Raw genomic sequence first — 22,854 nt, forward strand, 5'->3', positions numbered from 1 at the left:
TGCTTTCCAGGATAGTTGTGCCGCTTCACAGCTCTACCAACAGTGTACTGATGCTCCTGTCTTTCTGCAGCCTCTCCAGCCCTGACTGTTCTTGTATTTTGTTATCTTTGCTAACTTACCATTGGGTAGGGAAAACAGTCAGTGTGAACACTTTCAGCAGAAATAGCTGTGTGAACTTATGTAGATTGCCCAGCTCCCACATCCCTACTCCATCAAAAACCTGAAATTTGTAGTGGACCAAATAATGATCAAGAAATCCAATGAGAAGCCTCTAGTAAGGGGCTTATTCTGTTTCCAAACTGTACAAAAGGTCTGCGGAAGCCTGTGAGCAATAATAAAGGAGTCTTCAGCAGGGCCAGCACAGGTGAGCAAGCCAGCAGCTTCCCATCTTCTCCTGAGCTGAACCAGAGACATATATACCCTGCAGGGCTTCTGGCTCTGTATAGCAAGAGTGGATGGCTCCCTCTAGAAAGCCCCAGGAGGGTTAGAAGAGCCCTGGGCCTTGGAAACCAGGAGAGCTGAAGGTACCAGTGGAGCAGGGCACCACTTGGATATGGACAGCTCAGGGGCACGGAGACTAGGAGGCCCCTACCCTTCTAAGGCCCAGTGCTCTGAACGTCAGAGATCCAGGGGGGCCTAACTTCAAGGACTGCAGGGCAGCTCAGGGACTTGGGGCAAGACTGCTCAGTAGGGGCTGAGGCGGCCCTAGCACAAAGCCCCAATTCTGGAGCTAAAGTTGGAGATAGGAATAAACCAAAGAAGAGACTGACCAGCATAAATAATTATTGTAGATCTAGAGATGCCCCATAAGCCAGTCTAGAAAGAGACAGTAACTTTGTGACAGCACCCCAAGACTCAAAGGAAAACGTGCCTTTTAGGCAGCATAGTGAACTGAGCGCCAGGCCTGAGTCAGGAGGACCTGCTGGCTTCCCTGGCTTCTTTTAAGGCCCAGCTCAAATGCCACCTTCTACGAGAATTCCCTTCCTGATCCCCCTCAGTGGTAGCCCCTTCCCTCTGTCGATTATTTCCATTTTACCCTGTATGTATCTTATCTATACAGTTATTTTCATGCTGTCTCCCTCATTAGATGATGAGCTCCTGAGAGTAGCAAATGTTGTTTGCCAGAATTTAGCACAGTGCCTGGCGCAGAGTAGGTGGTTAATAAGCGCTGAGTGACTAACTGGCCAGTCCGCTGAACTTCTTATCTGAAATTGACAGAGAAAACTAAATATACACACTGTTTGGTGTAGAAAGAGATCAGATTCCAAGAGCCTGATAAGGAAGGTGTGGTTTACCGGAAAGGAGAAGTCAAAAGCAAAACAAACTTCCTGATCCTGAAGGGGAATGAAAAAGGGAAAAGAAGAAAACAAAGAACTAGGCTCTAACCTGTTGCCCATCAAGTACAGACAGGCTGAACAAATTAAGTTATGTGAATGTAATGCAGTATTATTGCGTGATAAGCAGGGATAAAAGATGATTACAGAGAATCTTGGGTCTCATGACCTGATGCAGGGTGAAGGGAGCAGAACCAGAACAGTTTATACAAAGACAACAATATCCTTGAGAAAGAGCTCTGATGGGCACAGTGGTCAGCCATGTTTCTGCAGGACCCGGGACAAAGGAGGTTGCCCACCTCTTGATGGGACGGATTCAAGGTGCAGAAATAGTGGACCTGGCCACCGTGCTTATTTGTTACTTCCTCTTCATTTTTAATTGGGTAGGAGAGAGGAGTTTAGCCATAGTGATGATTAAAAAAAAAGAGAGCCATTGAAACAATTTTTAAATGCCCAGAAGAGAACAGAAGGCAGTTAAGAAGGAGGCACAGACAAGTAGGATAGTTTTAGAAATAATGTGTGAAATGTATTATATACTTTCTTCATGAAGCCAGTGGTATGAAATAGAGATTTATAGTTTTGTATACAATCCTCTTTTGTATTTTGCTTTTGTGAAAATGCTTATTTTGGGGAACGTTGAATGTCAGAGTAAAAAAAAGTGGAAAAGAATTTTCATCCAATCAACGAGCATTTATTAAGCACCTATCTTGTGCCAGGCACTGTGCCAAGTGCTGTGGATCCAAGAACCAACCACATCAAAGGAACTTACATTTTAACAAGGAAGACATTATACATTTGTATACAGTATATAAAACACATACAGAGCAGCAACCAAGTAACTTTAAGGGGAAACACAGCAGTTCCTTGGCAGGAATGGGGGCCAGGCTCAGGAAAGGCTTTCTAGAGAAGGTAGTGTTTGAGTTCAGTCTTCAAGGAAGCTAGAGACTCTAAGGGTAGAGCAGGAATGTGTACCACGAGCAGAGGGGAGTCAGTGTAGAGACATGGCAGAATCAGGAGCTAGAGTTGTAACATGTGAGAGACAGCAGGTAGGTCGGTGTGAGTGTACCATAGGACAGGGGGGAGTGATGAATGAGAAGAAGGGCAAGGGGAAGGGGACAGGTTGGGAAAAGCTTGAAGTGCCAAACAAAGGAGTTACGTGATTCTAGAAGTAATAGGGAGTCTTCAGAGTCTGAGTAGGTGTGACATGGTCAGTCCCACACTTTAGGAAAATCATTTTAGTGGCTGTGTGGAGGACAGTTTGAAATGAGGAAAGACTTTGTCATTGAGGCCACTCAGGAAAATGAGTGAGTTAACAGGTGATGAGGGCCTGAATTAGGGTGATGACTGTGTGAGGGGAGAGACTTAGATGAGACATGTGGTGGAGTTAGAGACAAGATTTGGCAATTGATTGGATATAGAGAGTAAGGAAGAGTGAGGGTTCAAGGGTGACTCTGAGGTTGTGAACCTGGATGTCTAGAGGGATGATGGGACCCTTGACAGTAATAGGGAAGCTCAGAAAAGAGATGAGTTTTGGGGAAAAGATGTTGAATTCTGGTTTGGGTAGTTTGAGATGCTTCTGGGATATCCAGTTTGGAAATGGTGAATAGTCAGATGGTGCTTTGAAAATGGAGAGAGAGACAGAGAATGATAGACACTAGGGCTACATCCACGTGTTCAAGTCGTCCAAGTGGGAGAATTGTAACAGCAAGCACCCTAGCATACCCAGGATGGCCTGCTAGTACAGGTTCTTTAATCTGCTTTATTAGGAAAGATAGCTTTTTAAGGGGTGAACAATCTTCTTTAATTACATTCACTAGTTCAGGGGAAAAGCCAGCACCCTGAATGTCAGAGAAAATACAAGCAGAGAAATTAGCATAAAGACCAACAGACAGGGCTCTGACTGCCTGAATCAAAGTAATACTGCTATATACTTTACATACACCACTGAATTGAGAGAGCCTTTACATCTGAGTAGTCAAGGGGCGTCTGAACATACAGCTACTCAGTCTCCACCAGGGAATCACAAGGTCCTTCTCATAAGTGAGCCCCAAAGCAAAGTACCAACAAGTTATATATACACTTCTCAGAGCCAGAAGGCATCACAACCTTCCTGACTCAGTGCCTAATCAAGTCAGTACCAAAAGGTGTGAAAGCCTTTTTACAAGCAGCCTACCCTAAGCAAGCTTCCCTTAATGGGCTGGGAAGATCTTCATATCCCATTAACATTACAAGAATGTAGAGAGTGAGTTGAGGACCTAAGACAAAGCCTTGAGGTACATCCACAATTAATGGCCATAATGTGGATAAAGATCCAGGAGAAGCAGACAGAGAGGATAACTAAGAGAAAATACAGATACAGAAGTCTTTCTCACCTCAGTTGAAGAGGAGGTGGTAAACATTGTCAGGGGCTGCTGAAGTCCTGAAGAATGAAGATTAAGAAAAAGCTGTTCAGTTTGACAATCGGGAGAGCAGTGGTCCATTTGAAGAGAGCAGTTTCAGTTTGGTGATGGGGTTGGAAGGCAAATTGCAGAGGCTATGGAAGAGAGGAAAGGACAGCAAAGGGTGAGTGTGGATAGTTTTTTCCAGAGGTTTAGCTAAGAGAGGAGGAAAAAAGGAGGACAGTGGCTAGTGGGGATCTCTGAGGGTTTTTTTTTTATCACCTCAGTAGTTCCCTATCGAATTAAGGTGATTTCCTTCAGTTCACTGGTACAAATTTCTCCCAAACTTTGCATTATTAAGTAACTGTTTCTTATATAAGGGAGAGGGTCTGGACCTGTGATTTACTCAGTATAAGGAACTCCCAGATGAAAGAACTCTTACTTTTCTGCAGGAAGTTGCCTGAAGCACTGAAAAATTAAGTGACTATCTCAGGGTTACTTAGTCTATATGTTAGAAGAGGGCCTTGAACTCAGGTCTTGCTAGCTCCAAGGCCAGGTCTATATCTACTGAGCTGCATTGCCCTTCTTCTCTAACTATATGTGCTCTCAGGTAGAAGTCTTCTGTCTCTTTAGTCTTCTTTTTGGGTTTTTGGCCTTTCTCTTGACCCTATTTATAGAGTCACCAGAACTGCATGTGGCAATCCAGGTGTCAAAGACGCTGAGTTATCTTGTGTTTCCTAGTGTTGCCTGGAATTTCATTTGCTTTCTTGGCCATTCCACTGGACTGGTATCTTTAGGGAGTAATTCATGGTGCCTTCTGGATCCCTTCGCTGGGCCATCACTGCATCTTTGGAGCTCATCTGCTTCAAAAGAGATTCAGTTAGTTTTTCCTGAATGCTTTATCCTGCACTTGCCATTGTTGGAACGCTGACACTCCTGACTGTTCATACAGCTTCCAAAGGTTTACTTATAGTTCATCTTTAGTCATTTGTCATTTGGTTCCTGGCCATACCATTGGTTTGCTCAGTTTTTTTTTCTTTTAAATTCTAATTTTGAATTCCAAATCCCCACCCTCCAGCCTCTCCCTTAACTGTTGAGAAAGCAAGAAATATGATACCCATAAAATCGTGCAAAACATATTTCTGCGTTAGCCATGAGCAACAGTACCTTTTAAACAAGTTGCTGTATTTCACCTCCTACTCCATCTGTGAAATGAAGAGATTGCACCCAACGGCCTCCGAGGCCCTTGTAGACTCGCTTTGGGTCTATAATCCTATGGTCTCTAAGATCCTTTTCGCCTCTGAAGTCTTATGATGCAGAGATCTTTATTGTATTGTGTCATATGCCACTACTACTGGTGGTTGGTAACCAAATGGGCAAATGAGCTCTCTCCTGTGGCATAGATGTGCTTCCCCCTAAAGTAAAGCAGCAGTGATTTTCCTGTACATATGTGGAAGAGTGTTGCTGGTTCTTTAACTGGATTTTCATGTACTGATTCACTTCTAGGCATTCAGTGTTAGCCCCAACCCATGCTTTCTTTAGTCTTTAAATTTCAAAGTGGGAGAGAGCTCCTCAGCGTAGCTCCTAGACCTAGGAAGTCCCAGGTCCAGGCCCTTTCTCTTTTTCTATGTGGGGATCATCGAAGGAACAGGAGGTGATTAGTGTGGAAAAGAGAAGGCCCCAAGAAAATGGGGTAGTTGTGTTCAAGGATTTGAAGGGGTTGCTGTGGAAGAGGAAATAATAGATTTACTTGATTTACCATCAGGGAACAGAACTAGGAGCCAACAGTAGCAAATACAGAGAAACAAATTTAGGTTGGATGTAAGGAAAACAAATTCTTATCAATTAAGGTTATCCAAAAGTGGGATGGGCTCCCTAACGCCGAAGATCTTAGAGCAGAGGCTGGAGAGGCCTCTCCAGGGGATTTCCTTTGGGGTACATGTCAGCCCAGATGACCAGCGAGGTCCTTTCCAGCTCAAAAATTCTATGATTGTGTGTATGCACTTCATGTAGTTGTTTGTGCTAAGCTGAGTTCCAGGAGGGCAGGGATTGTGTTTTATCTGAACAGCTTCTCTGCTCTGGGGCTCTGTACATGGTAGGTAATTAAAAGTGTTCAACCCTGCTGTAGATTTTCCTGAGTAAAACGGAAGTGTTTTAGAAAGGCTGTTATCATGTAATCAAAATACAGGTTGTTTGAGCTGCCTGCCTTCCCTTCCCCAGCCCCCACCTGCTCATTTCTACCCCTCTATTTGAGTGGTATTTTCCAAGCCACAGACATTGAATTGATCTCTTGCTGGTCAAAGGTGGGCAGGATTGTTGCTAGTTCCTGCTTAGGTTACCTGACAAAGGAAGGTGTGCATCTGCTAATTATAACTCCCATCCTCCCATGCTTCAGAGCCTGCAGCAGAGCACTAAATCCCGATCTTATCAGGAGGCTTTTGGAGTCCCCCAGTGTTAGTATATCAGCATGTGTTTTACTTCCTGGGCCTCCACTCCACCTACAGAAGGAATTTCTGCTGATTCTCCTATAATCCCCCTCCTGGCCCCTTTATACATCTCATTAACTCCAAGTGTTTGTGGTTGGAGCTCATGGGAGAGCAAAGAGCATTCTTGTTTTTCTCTTCATACTAAGATTTGGAAAGTGGACTTTTGACATTGCAACATCAGACCAAGCCTGGGAGAGCCATAATAGGTTAGAATCGCTGAACTATGTGCCTGGCTAAAGGCAAACTGGTCTCTGAGCATCTACAAATCCAGATATTTATCTAAAACACTAGTGAGATTTGAATTTCAGAGCAAATACTCATCTTTCTAAACTTTTAGGGCATCTCAGCCTAATAGAAACCCAGAAATGCTTTCCATTCCATCTCTAAGGGACACTGTCCTATAACTGTGAGGTTTAATGCCTAGGGATACTTGGAGCCTGGATCACAGGGTTAGAAAATGGTTTGTCCGAAGAGGGATAGAAAGGAAGAAACCAAGCATTGTTCATATATCCTGGGCTTGAGCCCAGGATAAGAATCCTCAGAATTCAACGTGATGACTTTTTCCAGAAATGGCCAGTTCCTAGAGGTTGACAGACGAAAAGGAGATGACAGAAGGAACAAGCACCTTGAGTTGGTGATCCTTTTATTTTCCTAGAATTCTAGAGCTGGAAGGGACCTCAGAGGTAATTTAGTTCAGCTCCATGCTTGAGGAATAATAGCAATGGTCATCTCCCTTCTAGTTGAATACCTTCACTGCTGAGGAGTCAGCCCATTCCATTCATTCTTGGAGTATTCTAAGCATTTGGCATCTTTATTCTTACAAGGATCCCCAAAGCTATCTTATGGTTATTCCTTGGTTTTCATTCAGGAGTCAAGCAAAAAAAAAAAAATACTAACCATGCTTCCAACTGCAACCTTTCTTACACTTGGAAGAGAAGGATTATGTCACCTCTGACTTCTCCCTGCAAACCAAACATCCTTTTAAGGAAAGGGTTAACTCTGTCTTGGGGAGAAGCGAGGAATGGGAAGCTGAACTTGCTTTGGACATCTGAGCTGTGCTTTAATAAGATATTCCAGGTGGTCAGAGTAATCCTAAAATAGCCTGGATTCTTAATTGCTTTTAAAGTCAGGCCCTGTTGTTTCCAGGGAGAGATAGCTCTAAGGAATCCTGTCCCAGCTTCTGAGACTTTCAGAGGTATGGTGAGAATGTTTTGTTTTTTTTTAATTTTGTTTTTATTTTTAAATCACAGTAAAGAACAGGAACTGGAGGGACATTTAAAGATCCATAAGATGATAGATTCACTGCCAGCAGAAAACTCAGCGGTCGTCTGGTCTGGCCCTCTTGTTTTAAAGATGGCAAAACTGTGGCCCGAAAAGATGGAGTGACTTGTCCACAGTCACTCAGGAAAGTGTGTTATGGAGCTGAGATTGGAACCCAGAGCCATTAGTCCTAAGCCCAGAGCTCTTTCCACTGCACCAAGCTCTTTTTCCAGTGGAAAGATATTAAAGAGAGGATTCCCCTTTTCCCACCTTTTCATGCCATTGGAAGTTTGACACAGTGAGGTTTTAGATTCTCCTGCCAGCCCTTTCTAGAGCCAGAGCTTCAGCTTCCTTTAGGGTTGTGAAATCAGCTTCATCATCTCAGTCAGACAAGTACTGGATTGGGAACACACATGTTCTTTTCTGCCAGAGGCTTCTGGGTGGACCATCTCTCAGTTTTCCTATATTGATCAATGGCGGCATCTTCTCCCATTTGTCCAAGGCTCTAAACCTGAAGGTATGATTTCTTCTTCCCTATTCTTCATCCTTCTTCCTTCAAAATGCCCAATCTGCCTATCGCTCCTTTTCTTTGCCCATTACCGCTGTTGTCCAGATGATGCTCTTTTTCCTGGCTAGCCTCCTGATTAGTGTCACTGTCCTCCTCCCTCTCCCTCCCACATAAAATCCATCAGCCCCACCAGATTAATCTTTCCAGAGCAATTATTTTTCATCATGTCACACACACCCCCCCTTTCCCAAGAATTTGCACAGTACTCTCACTGAACACTAATCTCCTGGTGAACATGCCATGCTATTTCTCTGCTTTCAAGCCTTCATGTTGTTCCCTGCCCCTCCCCATCCCAAACCCTCCACTCTCAAATGGCAGCCCAGGCCTGAACCCAGAGGCTGTTGTGGCCAGCCCAGAGCTCTCCCTCTCCTAGAACTCAGGACGGGATGGGAGCCAGTCTGTGGCTGAAGGGGAATTTCCTCTACAGCAGGTTGCCCCACTTCAGAGTCAGAGCTCTTTTTTTGCCTAGTATGGGTCTAAGACTTTGGGTATGTCTGTTTTCTCCTCTCTACAGTGAGGGAGATGAACTAGATTTCTACATCTTCTTTCCAGCTCTAACTTCTAACATTCTGTGATTCTGTGAATAAGTAGTGACTAAAATTTAAATCTATCAAATTAAGGCATCAGAGTGCTAGAAACACACTTAAAAAAATACACATTATTGTTAGCTTTTGTTTTTACACTGCCTGAATTTCCTGCAGTATCCCTCCCCCTCCTTGTTCCCAGAGAGCTGTTCCTTATAATAAAGACTTAAAATGAAGAGGAAGAAGAAACTCAGTAAAACCTATCAGACCACTGAAAAAGTAAAAATATTTGCAATGTTCTCCACTTGTGTAAGGGGTGGGGAGAGGTGTTTTCTCTTCATTGTGGCCAAGCTGTTTTTTGGGGCCTTTGTAGCACTCATTTTCAGTTGTTTGGTGGCGGTGGCTCTTTGCACTTACATTATCGTCATCCTGGTGTCTCTGTTTTCTCTGCTCTGCAACACTTCGCTTAGAAAAGCGGTTTTAATCAGGAACAGTATTGTCATTAAAGATTCCTTTGACTAACTGTAGCATCATAATTAGTGAATCAAACGTTTGTCCTTGTTACTTGTACTTTAAACACATTTCTAACACGGTTTCTCAAACGAGGCCTCTCCTTGCTTGGTGGGTGGGAGAAGCATTGATTTCTCCAGTTCTTCTGCTAACACAGAGACGTTCTCCCAGCTGGTGTGCATGAAATAATTGGACTTTTCTTCCAGGAAAGTGGATTTCTTCACCTCCCAGCTATAAAGCATAGTCTCATGATTTCACTCTCCCCAAACAAAACTATTTGTCTTGTTGGGGTCTAGCAGAGGGGATTAAGATTGGGTTCTGCTGAGGTAACTTTTGACCATAAGCCGTTCTTCACTAATAATTGAGTAAGAACCTTATTCATGGAGTCTAGAAATTTAAAGAGCACTCAGGAATTCTAAATAAAAGAAAGCAGGACCCTCTGGATTTGGCTTGAGATTCACAGACTTTCTGGTCTCATATTCCTCATCTGATGAAGAGGGCTGACCCATCAAGGGCCATTCACCCTCTAACATTCTGTGATTTGAGCCACTGTATGGAAGAGACTCCCGCCGACAGCACTTTTCTGGTGTGAATATTTATTTTGTGGGAAAAGCTGTTGATTCTGACTCCCTTCAGAATGTACATAGCTCCCCTAAGACCATACATGCAAACCCTCCCCGCCCCCCACCCCATCACACACGTTCCCTTGCCATGAACGAAGCCTTTTCTTCTTTCTATTTTCTTCTTTCTGTTCTATAACAGTTTGTATCTCCCCTCCAAAAAATAACTCTTGATGGCATTTGAGCTGAATGGGCGTACAGAAGCCAGGCCCAAATGCAGCTGGGGCCTGGGTGGGTATTTAGTGACAAACTGTCAGTTTCCTGTGGACTCCTGGTGAGATCAAAGATTTAGGAAGGGAGGTCTCTGGGAGGAAAGGCCGAAGGGGTTGTAAACGGCAATAAGAGCCCAGTCGGTGCTGTTGTTGGCTTCCCTCATGCTTTTCTAGGGTAATTCAATACCCTTGCTGACAGTGCATCAAAGACTATTCCCTGGACAGGTTATACCTTGTGCTCAGTGGCCAACTTAGCTACACTCCCCTTCTTCTAGACCCCTTGATCTTTACAGTGTCCAGAGTCTTCTTGAGGTTGCTTTTTCCCAGCAGACTAAGAGCAAGGTATTTTGTTCCCTGTGCCTCCTCCACCACCCACCTGGCTCAATCACCCTCATTGTTCAGTATTTTTCTGAGCTTGTACCTTTCCAGTACATCGCCTGTCAAGGATTCCTCTTGCTTGTAAATCTCCATTGCGCAAGTAGACCGGCTCTTGTAAAAGTTGATCAGGGTAAAGAGCTAAGCAAATACTTGCTAAAATTGGTCATCCAGAAGCAGGGGGAAAGAGGGGGGCAGAGGGGGGCAGTCGTAGAGAAGCTCTCTTGTGAAAGGATCCTGAGCCTTGTCTTTGCTCTTGGATGTCACTGTTAATCCTGAGCTGGAAAACAGCAGATATTTCACTGAGAATCACAATTTATCCATATGCCTAGCTGCCTCTGAGGGAGAAGTCATACCCACCCTCCCCAGACACACACTTCCATCCTCAAACGATGAAGGTGATGCGTGGTGAAGATTTTCCACCGTTTGTATTTGTGGTATTTGGAATTTTGTCATTTACAATCTTAGGATTTTAACTGTCCGTGGCCATGAGCAATTACTCCTCCATTTTACTCTAGGCAAATAGCCGGCTGTTTGTTGCCTTTCCTGGATGAGGCAAACAGTGAGATCATTCAGAGAGCCCCACCTCCCATTTCTTTGCAGTGTTCTCTGGGCTTTGATAGACTGATTCCTGAGCTTATGGTATTTTAAGTAAAAATCCCATTGTTAGACAGATTTTTAAGCCTCATAAGCATTTGGCACTTAGTGGTGTATATTCAGGAACAAGACCAACTGATGCCATCCTAGGTTTGGGTGGAGCTGGGGGAGCCATTGACTCTTGAGGGTCCAGGTACCCCCAGCTTAAAGGGTCTTCCCTTTCTGTCTCCCCTCAGCTGAGCCCTCTCACATGGGTGTTTGTTTTCTCACAAAGACCCGCAGCTCTCAGTCAAACATGCATGTTTGTTTTTATACACAATCTCCTGCTGTTGAAAGCTAGGTAGAAATATTTCAGTTTGTATATTGTGGTCCCTCAACCCAACTGAGTATTAAATGGTTTCTAAGTGGGCATTTCAGAGCAGCTGGAAGTTACTGTAATTAGCAAAAAGCTGGGTTTTAATCTGTCTTAGTGACAGCCACACAGAAAATTCTCCTGTGAACAAAACCAGTGTTCAGATCTCTTGCTAAGAGCAAGTTAGAAATTGACCGGCCACAGTAAACAGCTGACTTAACAGAAGTGGCAGTAATCCCCCATTAAATGTCTTTCAGCTGATGGGGGCTCACAGGGTAATTGACTTTCCAGCAGGAATTACCAGCTCAACCGAAATTACTGGGCATTAGAGCAGCCCCCTGCCCTCTCGTGAAAAGACTGCGGCAGCTCAGCCGGCTTTTGCTGATGCTATTCATCTTTATTATTCATTGTGTTTGTTACTACCAGATGACACCAGAATGCTGGTGACTCTGTGTGTGTGTGTGTGTGTGTGTGTGTGTGTGTGTGTGTGTGTACGGGTTTCTTCTTGCTTAGTCATTGTCTTTCCTGAGCTGATGGTGCTATAGTGTGGCTTATCACTAGGCCTGGTCAGTGGTATGAGTGTAGTCAGCATGTACTGGCTGCTGGTGTCATCAAGGGACAAGGCACTTGAGCACATTTTATTCTACTAAAGATGGTATTTGGGGCACTTTTTGCCTTGTTTTTTATCTCACTACTACCCTGCCAGAAAGTGAGTGCGTGGGTACGTACATATATATACCCACATACATACATGTATATTTATGCGTATATATACACAGACACAAACACACAGACATACACACACACACACACATATACACACGCGTATCACATCCCCCCATATCTATATATGTCTATATCTCTATGTCTATATATATCTCAAGGAGTCCAACCCTGAGGAGGCCAGTGGAGCAGAGCATCACCATGGGGTACAATGTGATTTCCTGTTTAGCATCTTCCTCTTCTTACTCCTGCTCACCTCTTTTTAGTCAATCTGTTGTCAAACCTTGTCATTTCTGTTTTTATGACATCTCCCTTTTCTGTGCCCTTGTCCTCATTCACACAGACGTTCCCTAGGTCAGGCCCTTCTTGAACCCTCTCACTTGGACTATTATATCATAAATAGCCTTCTAATTAATTAAACTCCTGCCTCAAGCCTTTCCCCAGTCCAGTCCGTCCTTCACAAAGCTGCTGAAATGATTTCCCAGCAGTGTAGATCAGACTATGAGCCCCTCCTCCCCTCCCCTCAGTAAACTCCTGTGCCTCCCTATTTTTTCTAGAATCAGATATAAAATAGACTCTCCTCTCTCTGGCCTTTCAAGCTCTTTACAACCTGGCCTTCTCCTGTGTTCTTACACATTCACTCCCTATGGAGTAACCCATATGGACTTCAGCCATATGGTCTTACTTGTTATTCCTCACACATGGCACTATCCCTTCCATCACCAAGTCTTTTCCCTGGCTGTGTCCCGTGCCTAGACGTCTTTCTCTCCTGACTTCTGCCTCTTAGAATCCCTGATTCCTTTAAGACTGAGCTCAAGCACCACCTCCCACACAAGGCTTTTTCTGGCCGTGTCCTCCCTTCTTCCCAAGGTTAGTCCCTACTCTGTCTGTATCAGTGTATCTATATGTTCTCTCTGCCATTGGAAGGTAAGCTTCTTGAGGACAGGATTTGTCTTGGTATCTTTAGAAACGGGCACCGTACTTGACACATGGTGAGCATTTCTCAGTGCTGATTGTTTGATTGGCATGGTATTCACACCAGGGTTGTAGGGCTCCTCCCACTTAGGGGCATTTAGCTTCTCCCAGAAAATTCTGCTCCTTACACATAGATTGTATCACAGGCACCAGCAGCAGTCTTATAGATGAGTGCCTAGGGTTAGTTGGAGGGTGGGGATTATGGACTGGACAGGCCACCGGAGAAAGAAAGGGAGACTCAATTCAAATGATCAGGATCAGTCAATCAGCATGTATTTATTAAGCACCTGTGGTATGCCAGGCATTGTGGTAGATGCTGGGGAATTCAAATGGCCCCAGCCCTCAAGGAACTTACATTGTACCAGAGGAGATGTGTAGAGGTATATATGACATATAGAGGCACTTAGCTGACAGTGTGGCCAAAGTGCTGGGTTTGGAAGGAGGAAGCCTAGAGTTCAAATGCTGCCTCAGGCTGGGGGGACCCTGGGCAAATCTCAGCTTCTTCATCTGTCAAGTGGGGATGATAGTAGCACCTACCTCGCAAGGCTGTTGTGCAGAACTAACAGGATAAAATATGTACAGTATTTTGCACATCACAATGCATTACAAAAATGTTATTCATTGTGGTTCTTCTTCATGATAATGATGCCAACTCCAGCCATTTTTGAGGAGGAAGGCCTTGGCAGCTGGGGGGTGGGAGGAAGGGGACAAGGGCCTGAACTAAGGTGCATATGTGTGCATGAAGAGAAGGGCCCAGAAATGAGATGTCATAAAGGTAGAAAAGACAAGGCTTGAGGACAGATTGGCTGTGTGAGGTGAGCAAGAGAAGAGGAAGATGCTAACCCAGAAATCAGATTCGATCACATTATGTTAGGAAAAGCCTCCTTTAGAAGGAGGTGCCCAAGATGAGGCTTGGAGGAGATGCCGGATTCTAAGGCAGGCCCAGGGACAGAAGATGTCATGTGATTTGGGGGAACAGTAAGAAGACTGGTATGGATAGACCCCAGAGGACATGAAGGGCCCTATTTTGTGATACTGGAAAGGGGATTTGGGGCCAGGTTACGAAGAGCTTTGAAAACCAAGCAGAACCCTAAATATTCTCATTTCAGCAGCTTAGTAGTGAACACAGTATTACTTTATCACTTTAAGCAAGTCAGCCCCTCCCGCCCACCCCCCAGGCCTCAGTTTTCTCATCTTTTCACAGAATCTCAGGGTTGCAAGGGATGTCAGTGGCCATGTAGTCCAATCTATCTTCAAAAATCAATCTCCTGCAAGATATATAGTATTGATCCAGCCATTGTGGTAGGACCACCAGTGAGGGACCTTCCATCCCTTCCTGAGCTGTCCCATTCATTCCATTTCTGGAAAGCTCTAATATCTGACATCAATTGTACATCTATCTCTTCACAATTTCCTCCCATTAATGGCTTCTACTTCTTTCTCAGAAGCTAAGCAGAACGAGTCTATCCTCTAGGAGGGATGGAATCTAGGAATTGCTTTTCCAGTTAACACCCCCCACCCCACCCCCAGTCAGCTTTTCTCCAGGTGTTTCTTGGGCTGATTCTACTATGGTAGGGAGGGCCCTTCACCTTCCTGGGCCTCCCCTTCTGGACATTGTTCTTGTCAGTGGCCTTCCTGAAAAATGGTGTCTAGATCTGCTCACAGTGCTCTAGATGTGATCTGAGAAGAAGATTGGTAGTAGAACTAGGGCCCCTTTCCCCCTTCTTGCAGCCTGAGGTCTCATTTGCTTTCTTAGCTGCTCAGAGTACCTGGTTGATATTGAACTGGTGTCCTTCAGAACCTCAAGTCTTTTCCAGGTGAGCTGCTCATCCCAGTGCCTCCCCCACCTTGTACTTTTCAAATGGAGATTTTTAATCCAATTTTAGGATTTTTTAGATTGAACTCTATTTAAATATTTTATTAACTTAACAAAATGTTTCTGAATCCTGACTGTTGTCATTCAGTATATTAGTTATCCTACCTAATGCTGGGCAGATTTGATAAGCAGAGTATCTGCTGTTCGTCCTTCATTTTCTAAGAGGACAGATGCCATCTTGGGTGATTGTCTTGACTTGCTCATGATTTGGATTTAAGTGAGGCAGGGCTGAGCAAAGTCATCATCCTCACACTCTCTTCCAGAGTGCATTAAAGTCCAGTGGCATAATATCTATACCTCTATCCAAGTCATTGTTACAGACTGGCCAAAGCACAGATCCCTTGGGCACTCCACTGGAGAATTCTTTGCCTGGTACTGATAGTACTACATTGAACTATTCAAGACCACTCTTTGGGTCTAGCTGTTCAACCAGTTCTGAAGATACTCAATTGTGTGCCTGTCTAGCTTACATTTCTCTCTTCTTTCTATAAGATTGGCATGAGAGATTGTATTCACTTGTTTGCTAAAATTTTGGTAAAGAACATGTGTAACATTCTCCTGATCTGCTAGTTTAGAAACTCCATAAAAAATGGAAGCAGTGTTGGCCCATCATCATCTGTTATGATTCATTCCATGCTGGTTCTTTTTGAGTGTTGCTTTTCTAGATGGACTTGACTTTAAAAAGTCACCAAGGTGCTCTCTCACTGGGCCCTCCTTCTCTTAGGCATCTGCTCCCTCTCAGTCATTTGTGTAGTGACCTTTCCAGCCCAGAGATAATTCCCCTTGGCAGAGAGATGAGAAGCCAAACAAAAATGGAGCCACTCTGCTTTGTTTCACCAAGTTCAAAATTCTTATCCCATCTACCCTAAGCATTGGTCCTGTCCCTTCTTAGATGCCTTTTTTCCTAATGTAGTTTTTAGAACCCTTTTTCTTATTGTCCTTGGCTTACCTTTCCAGCTATTGGTCATATCCCATCTTTGAGCTTCTTCTTTCTCGAAATAAACCAAAGAAAGCTCTCTTTGTTATCCTTGGCTTTCCTCACCTTATTCTGACCCTCTTGGCCCTGCTTTTACAGGGTTGGGCCATATTTGTGTTTTACGTACCTGCCTTTAAAAAAAATTTGAATTGGTTGGTCACTTCCCTGGGCATCACATTAGTCTTCTTAATATAACTTTCCCTTTTCCTCATCAGAGTTGTGTCTTCAGATGTTCATCTTTGCATGCTTCCCATGCTGATATTTTCTCTATCTTTCAAGTCCCTTCTACCTTTAAGATCCTGTGATATAAAGAGATCATAAACTCATGGATAGAGATAGAGATTGGGTGTGGAGGTCTGTAGATACGTATTATTGTTTATGGACTGCCCATGTACAAAGGATGCTGATTTATTCAGGAAACGTTTATTAAACACCTTCTGTGCACAGAGCACTATGCCAGGCACCAGGGGAGAGATAGAATTTAGAAAAACTCCTTTTGAATGGGGATTTTTTTCATTCATTGTTACAGCATCCCCAAGTGCCTAGCTAGTCTGGAACACAGTAGGTGTTTAATAAATGCTTGTTTAATGCATGACCATGGAGTTTATAATCTAGTAAGGGGATAAAAATGCTTATACAAATAAGTGTAATGCCCAGTAATGTCGATAAATGCATTAGAGAGGTACAAACAGTGGTTTGTGAGGTCCAGTTTGATTGTTCCTGACCTACCTTCCCTTTCTGCCCCACCCCCCAACTTTATTAAGAACAAAGTAATGCAATTAATGGCACTCTGTAATGGATGATTATCAGCATTTTAAATAAGAAAAACAAAATCACTCATATCTAGTTTTCTTTAAACTACAACGAACAGTTTACATAGTAAATAGAAAATGAATTTTAGCCTTACTGGTAGCAAACAGATCTATTGCAAATTGTAACATGCATTTAAATATTGACTGCTTGGAGGATAGATCAGAACCCCTGAAATAACAAGCTTTTTCTTCAATAACCACTTCCTATTCTGTGGCCAGTTCCATGGTTCCCTGTTTCCTACTTGTAGGCGTCCCCCAGAGTTTCTTTTCTTTCTTTCAAGATGCGTCGCAGCCTCCTTCAGATCCACTGTAGTAACCCTGAATTTCTGCATCCTCTACTTCATATCCTCTTCAGTAGAAATGGAGCTACTAATCGATCAAGTCAGCTGATGATGTAGTTTTACTTCTTCTGTCCTTTTAACAATAACTTTCAGTTAGAAATTGAGGAGAAGTCCATCATTTGGGGAATGGCTGAACATATTGTGCTATGTGGTTATTATGGAATACTCTTACATTATAAGAAATGATGGGCAGGATGCCCTCACAAAAACGTCTGTGAGCTGATGCAAAGTGAAATGTACTGTGTGCAAAGTAACAGCAATATTGTAAGGTGACTTAGCTATTCTCAGCAATACAACGATCCAAGACCGCTCTGAAGGACTTAGAAAGAAAAGTGCTCTCCATCCCCAGAGAAAGAACTGATGGAGTCTGAATACAGATTGAAACATACTTTTTTACTTTATTTTTCTTGAGGTTCCCCCCCCACCTTAGTCTATGTTTTCTTTCACAACATGACTATTATGGAAATGTTTTGCATGACTACACATGCATAACCTATATCGAATTGCTTGATTGCTTGCTTTCTCAATGGGGGGAGGGGAGGAAGAGTTAGGAACTCAGAGTTTTAAAAACGAATATTAAAAATTGTTTTTATATGTAACTGGGGAAAAATAAAATAATAAATAAATTACTCAGTTTAAAAAAAAACCCAGTGACATTCAAGCATAGATATATATCACCTTGGAACTGAAAGGTGGCTCAGTGGTCATGTTCCCTAACTTAGCACCCAAGTAGGAATCCAAGCCCCAGCAGTTGGCTAGCCAGATTTAGTTTGGCCTTAAAGTGGCCTTGAGACAACTCATTCTTACTTTTAGACAACTATGTGTTAGAAACATTTTCCTTATAATAGAAGGAAACTTATGCCACTGCAACATCTACCATTTGTTCTTCTTATGTCCTCTGAGGCCAAGTAGAGTAAATCTTATGCCTTTTCTACATTAATAGCCTTTCAGATACCTGAGGACAACTCTTTTGTCTCCCCTGTTCTTTTTTTCTCTAGTTCCTTCACCTTTTCCTTCAGTGGTCCAGCCCATCATCTCTCTGATTGACTTAGTCCATCTTGTCAGTGACCTTCCTAGAGTTCAGCACCCAGACAGAACCAAGACCCCAGATGTTGAGCTTTAGCGTAGTGTCCTGTGGGGCTGATAGCCAGTATGCTGCCTGAGATTTCAGCTTTTGGCGCTACCATGGCACACTGTCGACTCAGCTTTAGCTGGTACTTCAATAAATCCAAGTCTTTTCGTCATAAGCTGTTGCCTAGCTGTGTCTCCCTTATCCTATGCCTGTGTGGTTGGTTCTTTTAAAACCAAGTATAGGATTCAACCTATTAGATTTAGCCCATTGTCTGTCAAGATTTTGGGGGACCCTCAGGCTCCCTCTATCACATTAGTTGTTTTCCTACTATTCATTTGTGTAACTGCAAGCTTCCCTGAATTATAGCCTTTTGAAGGAAAATAAACTTTTCACTTTAGCAGCAAAGGCTGCTCTCTTGTTTTAGGTAATGTCACTAGAAACTTCATACTTCCTAGGAATCTGGGCACTAGTTTCAAGGACTCGAGATCTTGAAGTCTGACAGACTAGGTTTGAAAGAGATGCCAGTTCCAGGTTTATTTTACCCTCTGGCCTTTTCTCTCCCATTTTTGCTCATTTACAGAGAAGGGTAGGAGGGCAAAGGGCATATTTTCCCAGGCTACAGGATGATGGTGTTACTATGATGGTGATGGGGAGAACCACTGGGAGGATGTCTGTCTTCTCCCGTACTTTATCCAACCTTTCTTGCCTTTGTCTTTGTCAAGCCCTTTGATAGCCACATGTTACACCACTCTCTCACTGCAGTTAGAAAGCATTTTCACCTGATTCCTTCCTATTTTTTTTTCAACCATGCCATGAAAAATAAAATGACCTCAGTGTCAGACTTGAATGAGGGACTGTTTTGGATGCATTCGGACCAGTATTTCATGTGAACCCAAATAGCTGAATTGCAGAAGACCTCATTGTCCTCACCTTAAATTATTCCTTAGCCCACTTTCTACTCGTCATCTTTCCCTTTCACTTGTTAACTTTTCCTCCTTGTTCCTTTTCAGAATGGTGGTTTGACCTGGAGTGAAGATGCTGATGGAGGACGGGGAAGAGAGATCTCTCGAGATTTTGCTAAGGTCTGTGCTGTTTTGTATGATGGCAGAAATCCTTCGGGTTTAGAAAGAAAGTTTATTTTCATGGATCATTTCTCTAGTATCCTACCCAAATCTCTGAAGCTAAGGATGGGGGTGGGTCATGATTCCTAATTAGGAGGGTCCCCCAAATGGAGGCAGGTAACTTTTTGTATCCATTGCTCCACCAGAGCATTGTTCCTCCAGCAGGATGGTATTTGACATTTTTCTCTTGGGGGATGGGTTTGCAGTTGTATGAACTGGACGGTGACCCTGAACGGAAAGAGTTCCTGGATGACCTTTTTATCTTCATGCAAAAGAGGGGTGAGTACTCCTGTATCGACTAACCTCGTTTCAGAGTCACAGCTCCACAGCCCCACCATGAGGGTCTTGCTGATCAAGTCTGGGTATTGTAGCGAAACCAGCAGCTAAAGTGAGTGAAGAGGAGTTTTGGAGGAATCTGGATGGGACAGTCATACAAATCCTTCCCCGTCTCAGTTTTTATTCCAATTAACTGGTCCCAAGAGTCATTTCAAAATCAAATGTTACCTCTGTTTTATCATCCCAGCTGCTCTGTCGTTCACTGTATTGCCAGAGCCCCTTAGGACTTGTAGCAAAGACCTGAAATAATCCATGGAAAGGGAGGCCAACGCTTTTCTCTGTTCTCAAATGGCTCTTGGATCCTTATTTCCATTCTCTTGGTTAGCACATTGTTGCAGTTCAGTTGTGAAATGTGCCAGACTCTCCTTGACTCTTTATTCCTCCTTGCTCTCCATCCCTCCCTACCCCCTCCCACTAGGGACCATGGCGTGACTGAGCCTGGAGCCTAGTGTGTTTCCTTCCTGCTTTACATCCTGTTAGAGGAGCTGGGTCACTAACAAGGTCAGCTCTCAGGAAGCATGAGAAGGAATCATGAACTCCACACCATGGAGCTCCTCAGCTCCCATTGCACTATCACCCTCAGTTGCTCAAAGCCACGGGAAAGACTTGTGCCTACCTGTTTCTTTGCAGCCCTTTGCTTCAGTGCCACTGTTGGGGTTCATGCATCAGTCCTTTTGTGGACAGAGAAATCAACATTTCCTGAATACAGGAGGTTAAGATGCTCTGGTTCAGCCTGGGCTAATATGTGCTGGCTCCTCCCCAGCTTCCCAGAGCAGTCCTGTTCCCCTCCCCACAACAGCTGCCTGACCGGGATGTATGTAACTACAGGATGGTTCATGAGGGTGTTGGAAAGCTTTCAGTCCCATTTTTCCCAGCCATCAATTTCTGCAAAGACAGGGTCTAGGGAAGCTAACTGGTTTACACGTAGAACTGTTATCTGAAGCTACACATGTCAATGTTAGTGAAGAAAAAAGGATATAATCCTGAAAATGTATGTGACTGCCAGCAGAAAACCTCCTGCTTACCCGGGGAGTGAGAGAAAAATCCACTTAATACTTTGGTCTCTCCTTCCAATTACCTTTTAATTATTTACAAGCTCCACAAGCCCAGCTGGTGCAAGCCAGGAGCTGATCCTGGCTCGAAGGGGCTGCCATAGCAATATAGATTTTAATCAGCAGTGTATTTCCACTGTTTTATTTTCTTCTTTATTGCTGTGCTCATTCCCAGAAGGATTTTAAAGGGAAATGGAAGAGTAGTATCGGGCCTGCTAAGACAGAAGAACAGTCAGGGCAGCCTTACCAGGCTACAGAGAAGCTGAGCAGGGAGACTGGAGACCTTTGGCACGTATGCCTGGCTTAAGCCAATTGTCTCCTCATCAGAAGACAGCAGTGAAGATTGGAGTTTGGCAGATTTCAACTGTCATTTGGCAGACGAGGTTAATTGCCAGCCTCTTTGGGTTTATTGTAAAAAAATTTGACGGGACAAAATCTCAGCTAAAAATGAGGTGCTTGGTTTGTCGGGAGTTTGAGGCACCCCAGGGGAGGGAACACTGGATGGACTCATTTCTGTATTCCCCTTGTGCAGGCAGTCAGTATTTATTAAGCACTTATTGTATGCAGAACACTTTGCCAGCTGCTAAGAGACCTAGGATGGTTGGTTATACGAGGTAGAGTCTATGTTGGTTACTCATTTGGAGGCCAAAGGTCTGGGCTTCAGTCTTGACTCTACCACTCAGCTTGATTTGTCTCTAGCCTGGGATCATGTTACCCAACTCATGGAGTCACTCAGTAAATTAGTATGCAATTATTCGGTGCCTACTCTGTGCCAGGCACTGTCCTAGGTGCTGGGGATAGATACAAAGACCAAATATGAAACAAAAGTTTACATTCTAAGGAGACACGTGTGTGTGTGTGTGTGTGTGTGTGTGTGTGTGTACACATGTACAGAATCAAGATAGATGGAATATCCCAAAACTCAAAAGCTGCACTAAGACATTTGGGACAGCCTATATAGAATAATACAAAATACATACAAGATAATTAAGTACAAGGTAATAAGGGAGGGTGGCAGAGACTAGCATCTGGAAGGAATCAGGAAAGGCTTCATGAGGAAGGTGATGCTTGAACTGAGAGGGAAGGAGAGAGGCAACGACAGGCATTGGGAACAGCCAGGGCGAAGAGGTGGCAAGTGGTACGTGAGGGACAGGGAGAAGATCCATTTTTCTGGGTCACAGAGTGCAAGGTGGGGAGCCAGGAAGATTGATTAGGGCCAGGTCCTGAAGGTCTCTACAAGCCAGACAGGAGGTTACAGTTTCTCCTAGAGGGAATGGGGAGTCACTAGAATTGATTGAGTAAGGGAGTAGTGTGGTCAAGTCTGTGATGAAGGGAAATCATGTTAGCAGTCATGTGGCTGCTGGATTGGAGTGGAGAGAGCTCTATTTGGAAGCCCGGGCAGCAGCTGCCATAATGAGCACCTGAGTGAAGCTGGTGCTCTACATGCACATAGAAGAGGTCAGATTTGAAAGACATGGAGGCGAAAACAAACTTTGGCAGCAGGGGCCTTGTCGGGGAGAGAGGAGGAGGTGTGGATAACCATGATGTCATGACCCTGGGCCTGGTGAGCTTGAGCTGTCTCTGGAACATCCAGGAGGCAGTAGGACTGAAGCCCAGCCAAGGAGAGGTTCGATTTGTTCTGTTTAGACTCTAAAGGGTAGAACCAGGATCAGAGGATAGAGCAAAGAAGCCAATTTACACTTTGTGTCAGGACAACTTTGTAATGATGGGAGTCATCCATGTGGGAGATGGGCCGCCTTGAGGTGGGTGGGGTCCCCCTCTGGGGAGGTCTTCAAGCAGAGGCCACTTGTCAGGTGGCTCAGAGTGGGGATTCCTTTTGGGTTGGACTAGGCGAACACTGACATCTCTTCCAACTCTGATTCTGTGACTCTATGAGAGAGATTGGGGCCGCGTGTAGAGAGATCTGGAAGTTATCCGCGTGGAGAACCTATAGTGAACCTATAGGAGGTGCTGAAGTGACCGGAAGAGAAGAGGTCCTGGTGAACCAGCCCAGGAGACAGAGGAGCAGGTGGCTAGGGAGGAGGGGCCCTAGGAGAAAACTAGCCCAGAAAGCCATGGGACAGAATCCTGAAGCGAGGAAGGTGGGCAGCAGTGTCAGATAGGGTACAGATACCAAGGAGGAGAAGCACTGAGGAGCCCAGCTCCCTTGGGAGGCCTTCCCTGCCTCTTCCAGGCCATAGTAATGTCATCTTCTCTAAATTTGAACTTTTATCTGTACAATGCATATGGAATTTAAGCAAGGAGGTAAGAGATCATCTTGCTCTGCAGAGCCCCTGCCTTTGACTGGACAAGGATGCTCCCGCACCCAGTCCAGAGCCTCCACATGAGTGGGC

General features: G+C 44.2%; 1 protein-coding gene across 2 annotated transcripts in view; it reads left to right on the forward strand.

The window, feature by feature from the left end:
* ARID3B (AT-rich interaction domain 3B) overlaps positions 1-22,854 on the forward strand; it is a 56,853-nt gene that overhangs the window by 12,033 nt on the left and 21,966 nt on the right. For both annotated transcript variants that reach the window (XM_036736851.1, XM_036736852.1), the window contains exons 3-4: positions 19,002-19,073; positions 19,319-19,391. In XM_036736851.1, the coding sequence (XP_036592746.1) occupies positions 19,002-19,073; positions 19,319-19,391 (145 nt within the window). The remainder of the gene's footprint in view (positions 1-19,001; positions 19,074-19,318; positions 19,392-22,854) is intronic.

This window comes from Trichosurus vulpecula, chromosome 8, assembly GCF_011100635.1.
Source record: "Trichosurus vulpecula isolate mTriVul1 chromosome 8, mTriVul1.pri, whole genome shotgun sequence".
NCBI classification, from domain to species: domain Eukaryota; kingdom Metazoa; phylum Chordata; class Mammalia; order Diprotodontia; family Phalangeridae; genus Trichosurus; species Trichosurus vulpecula.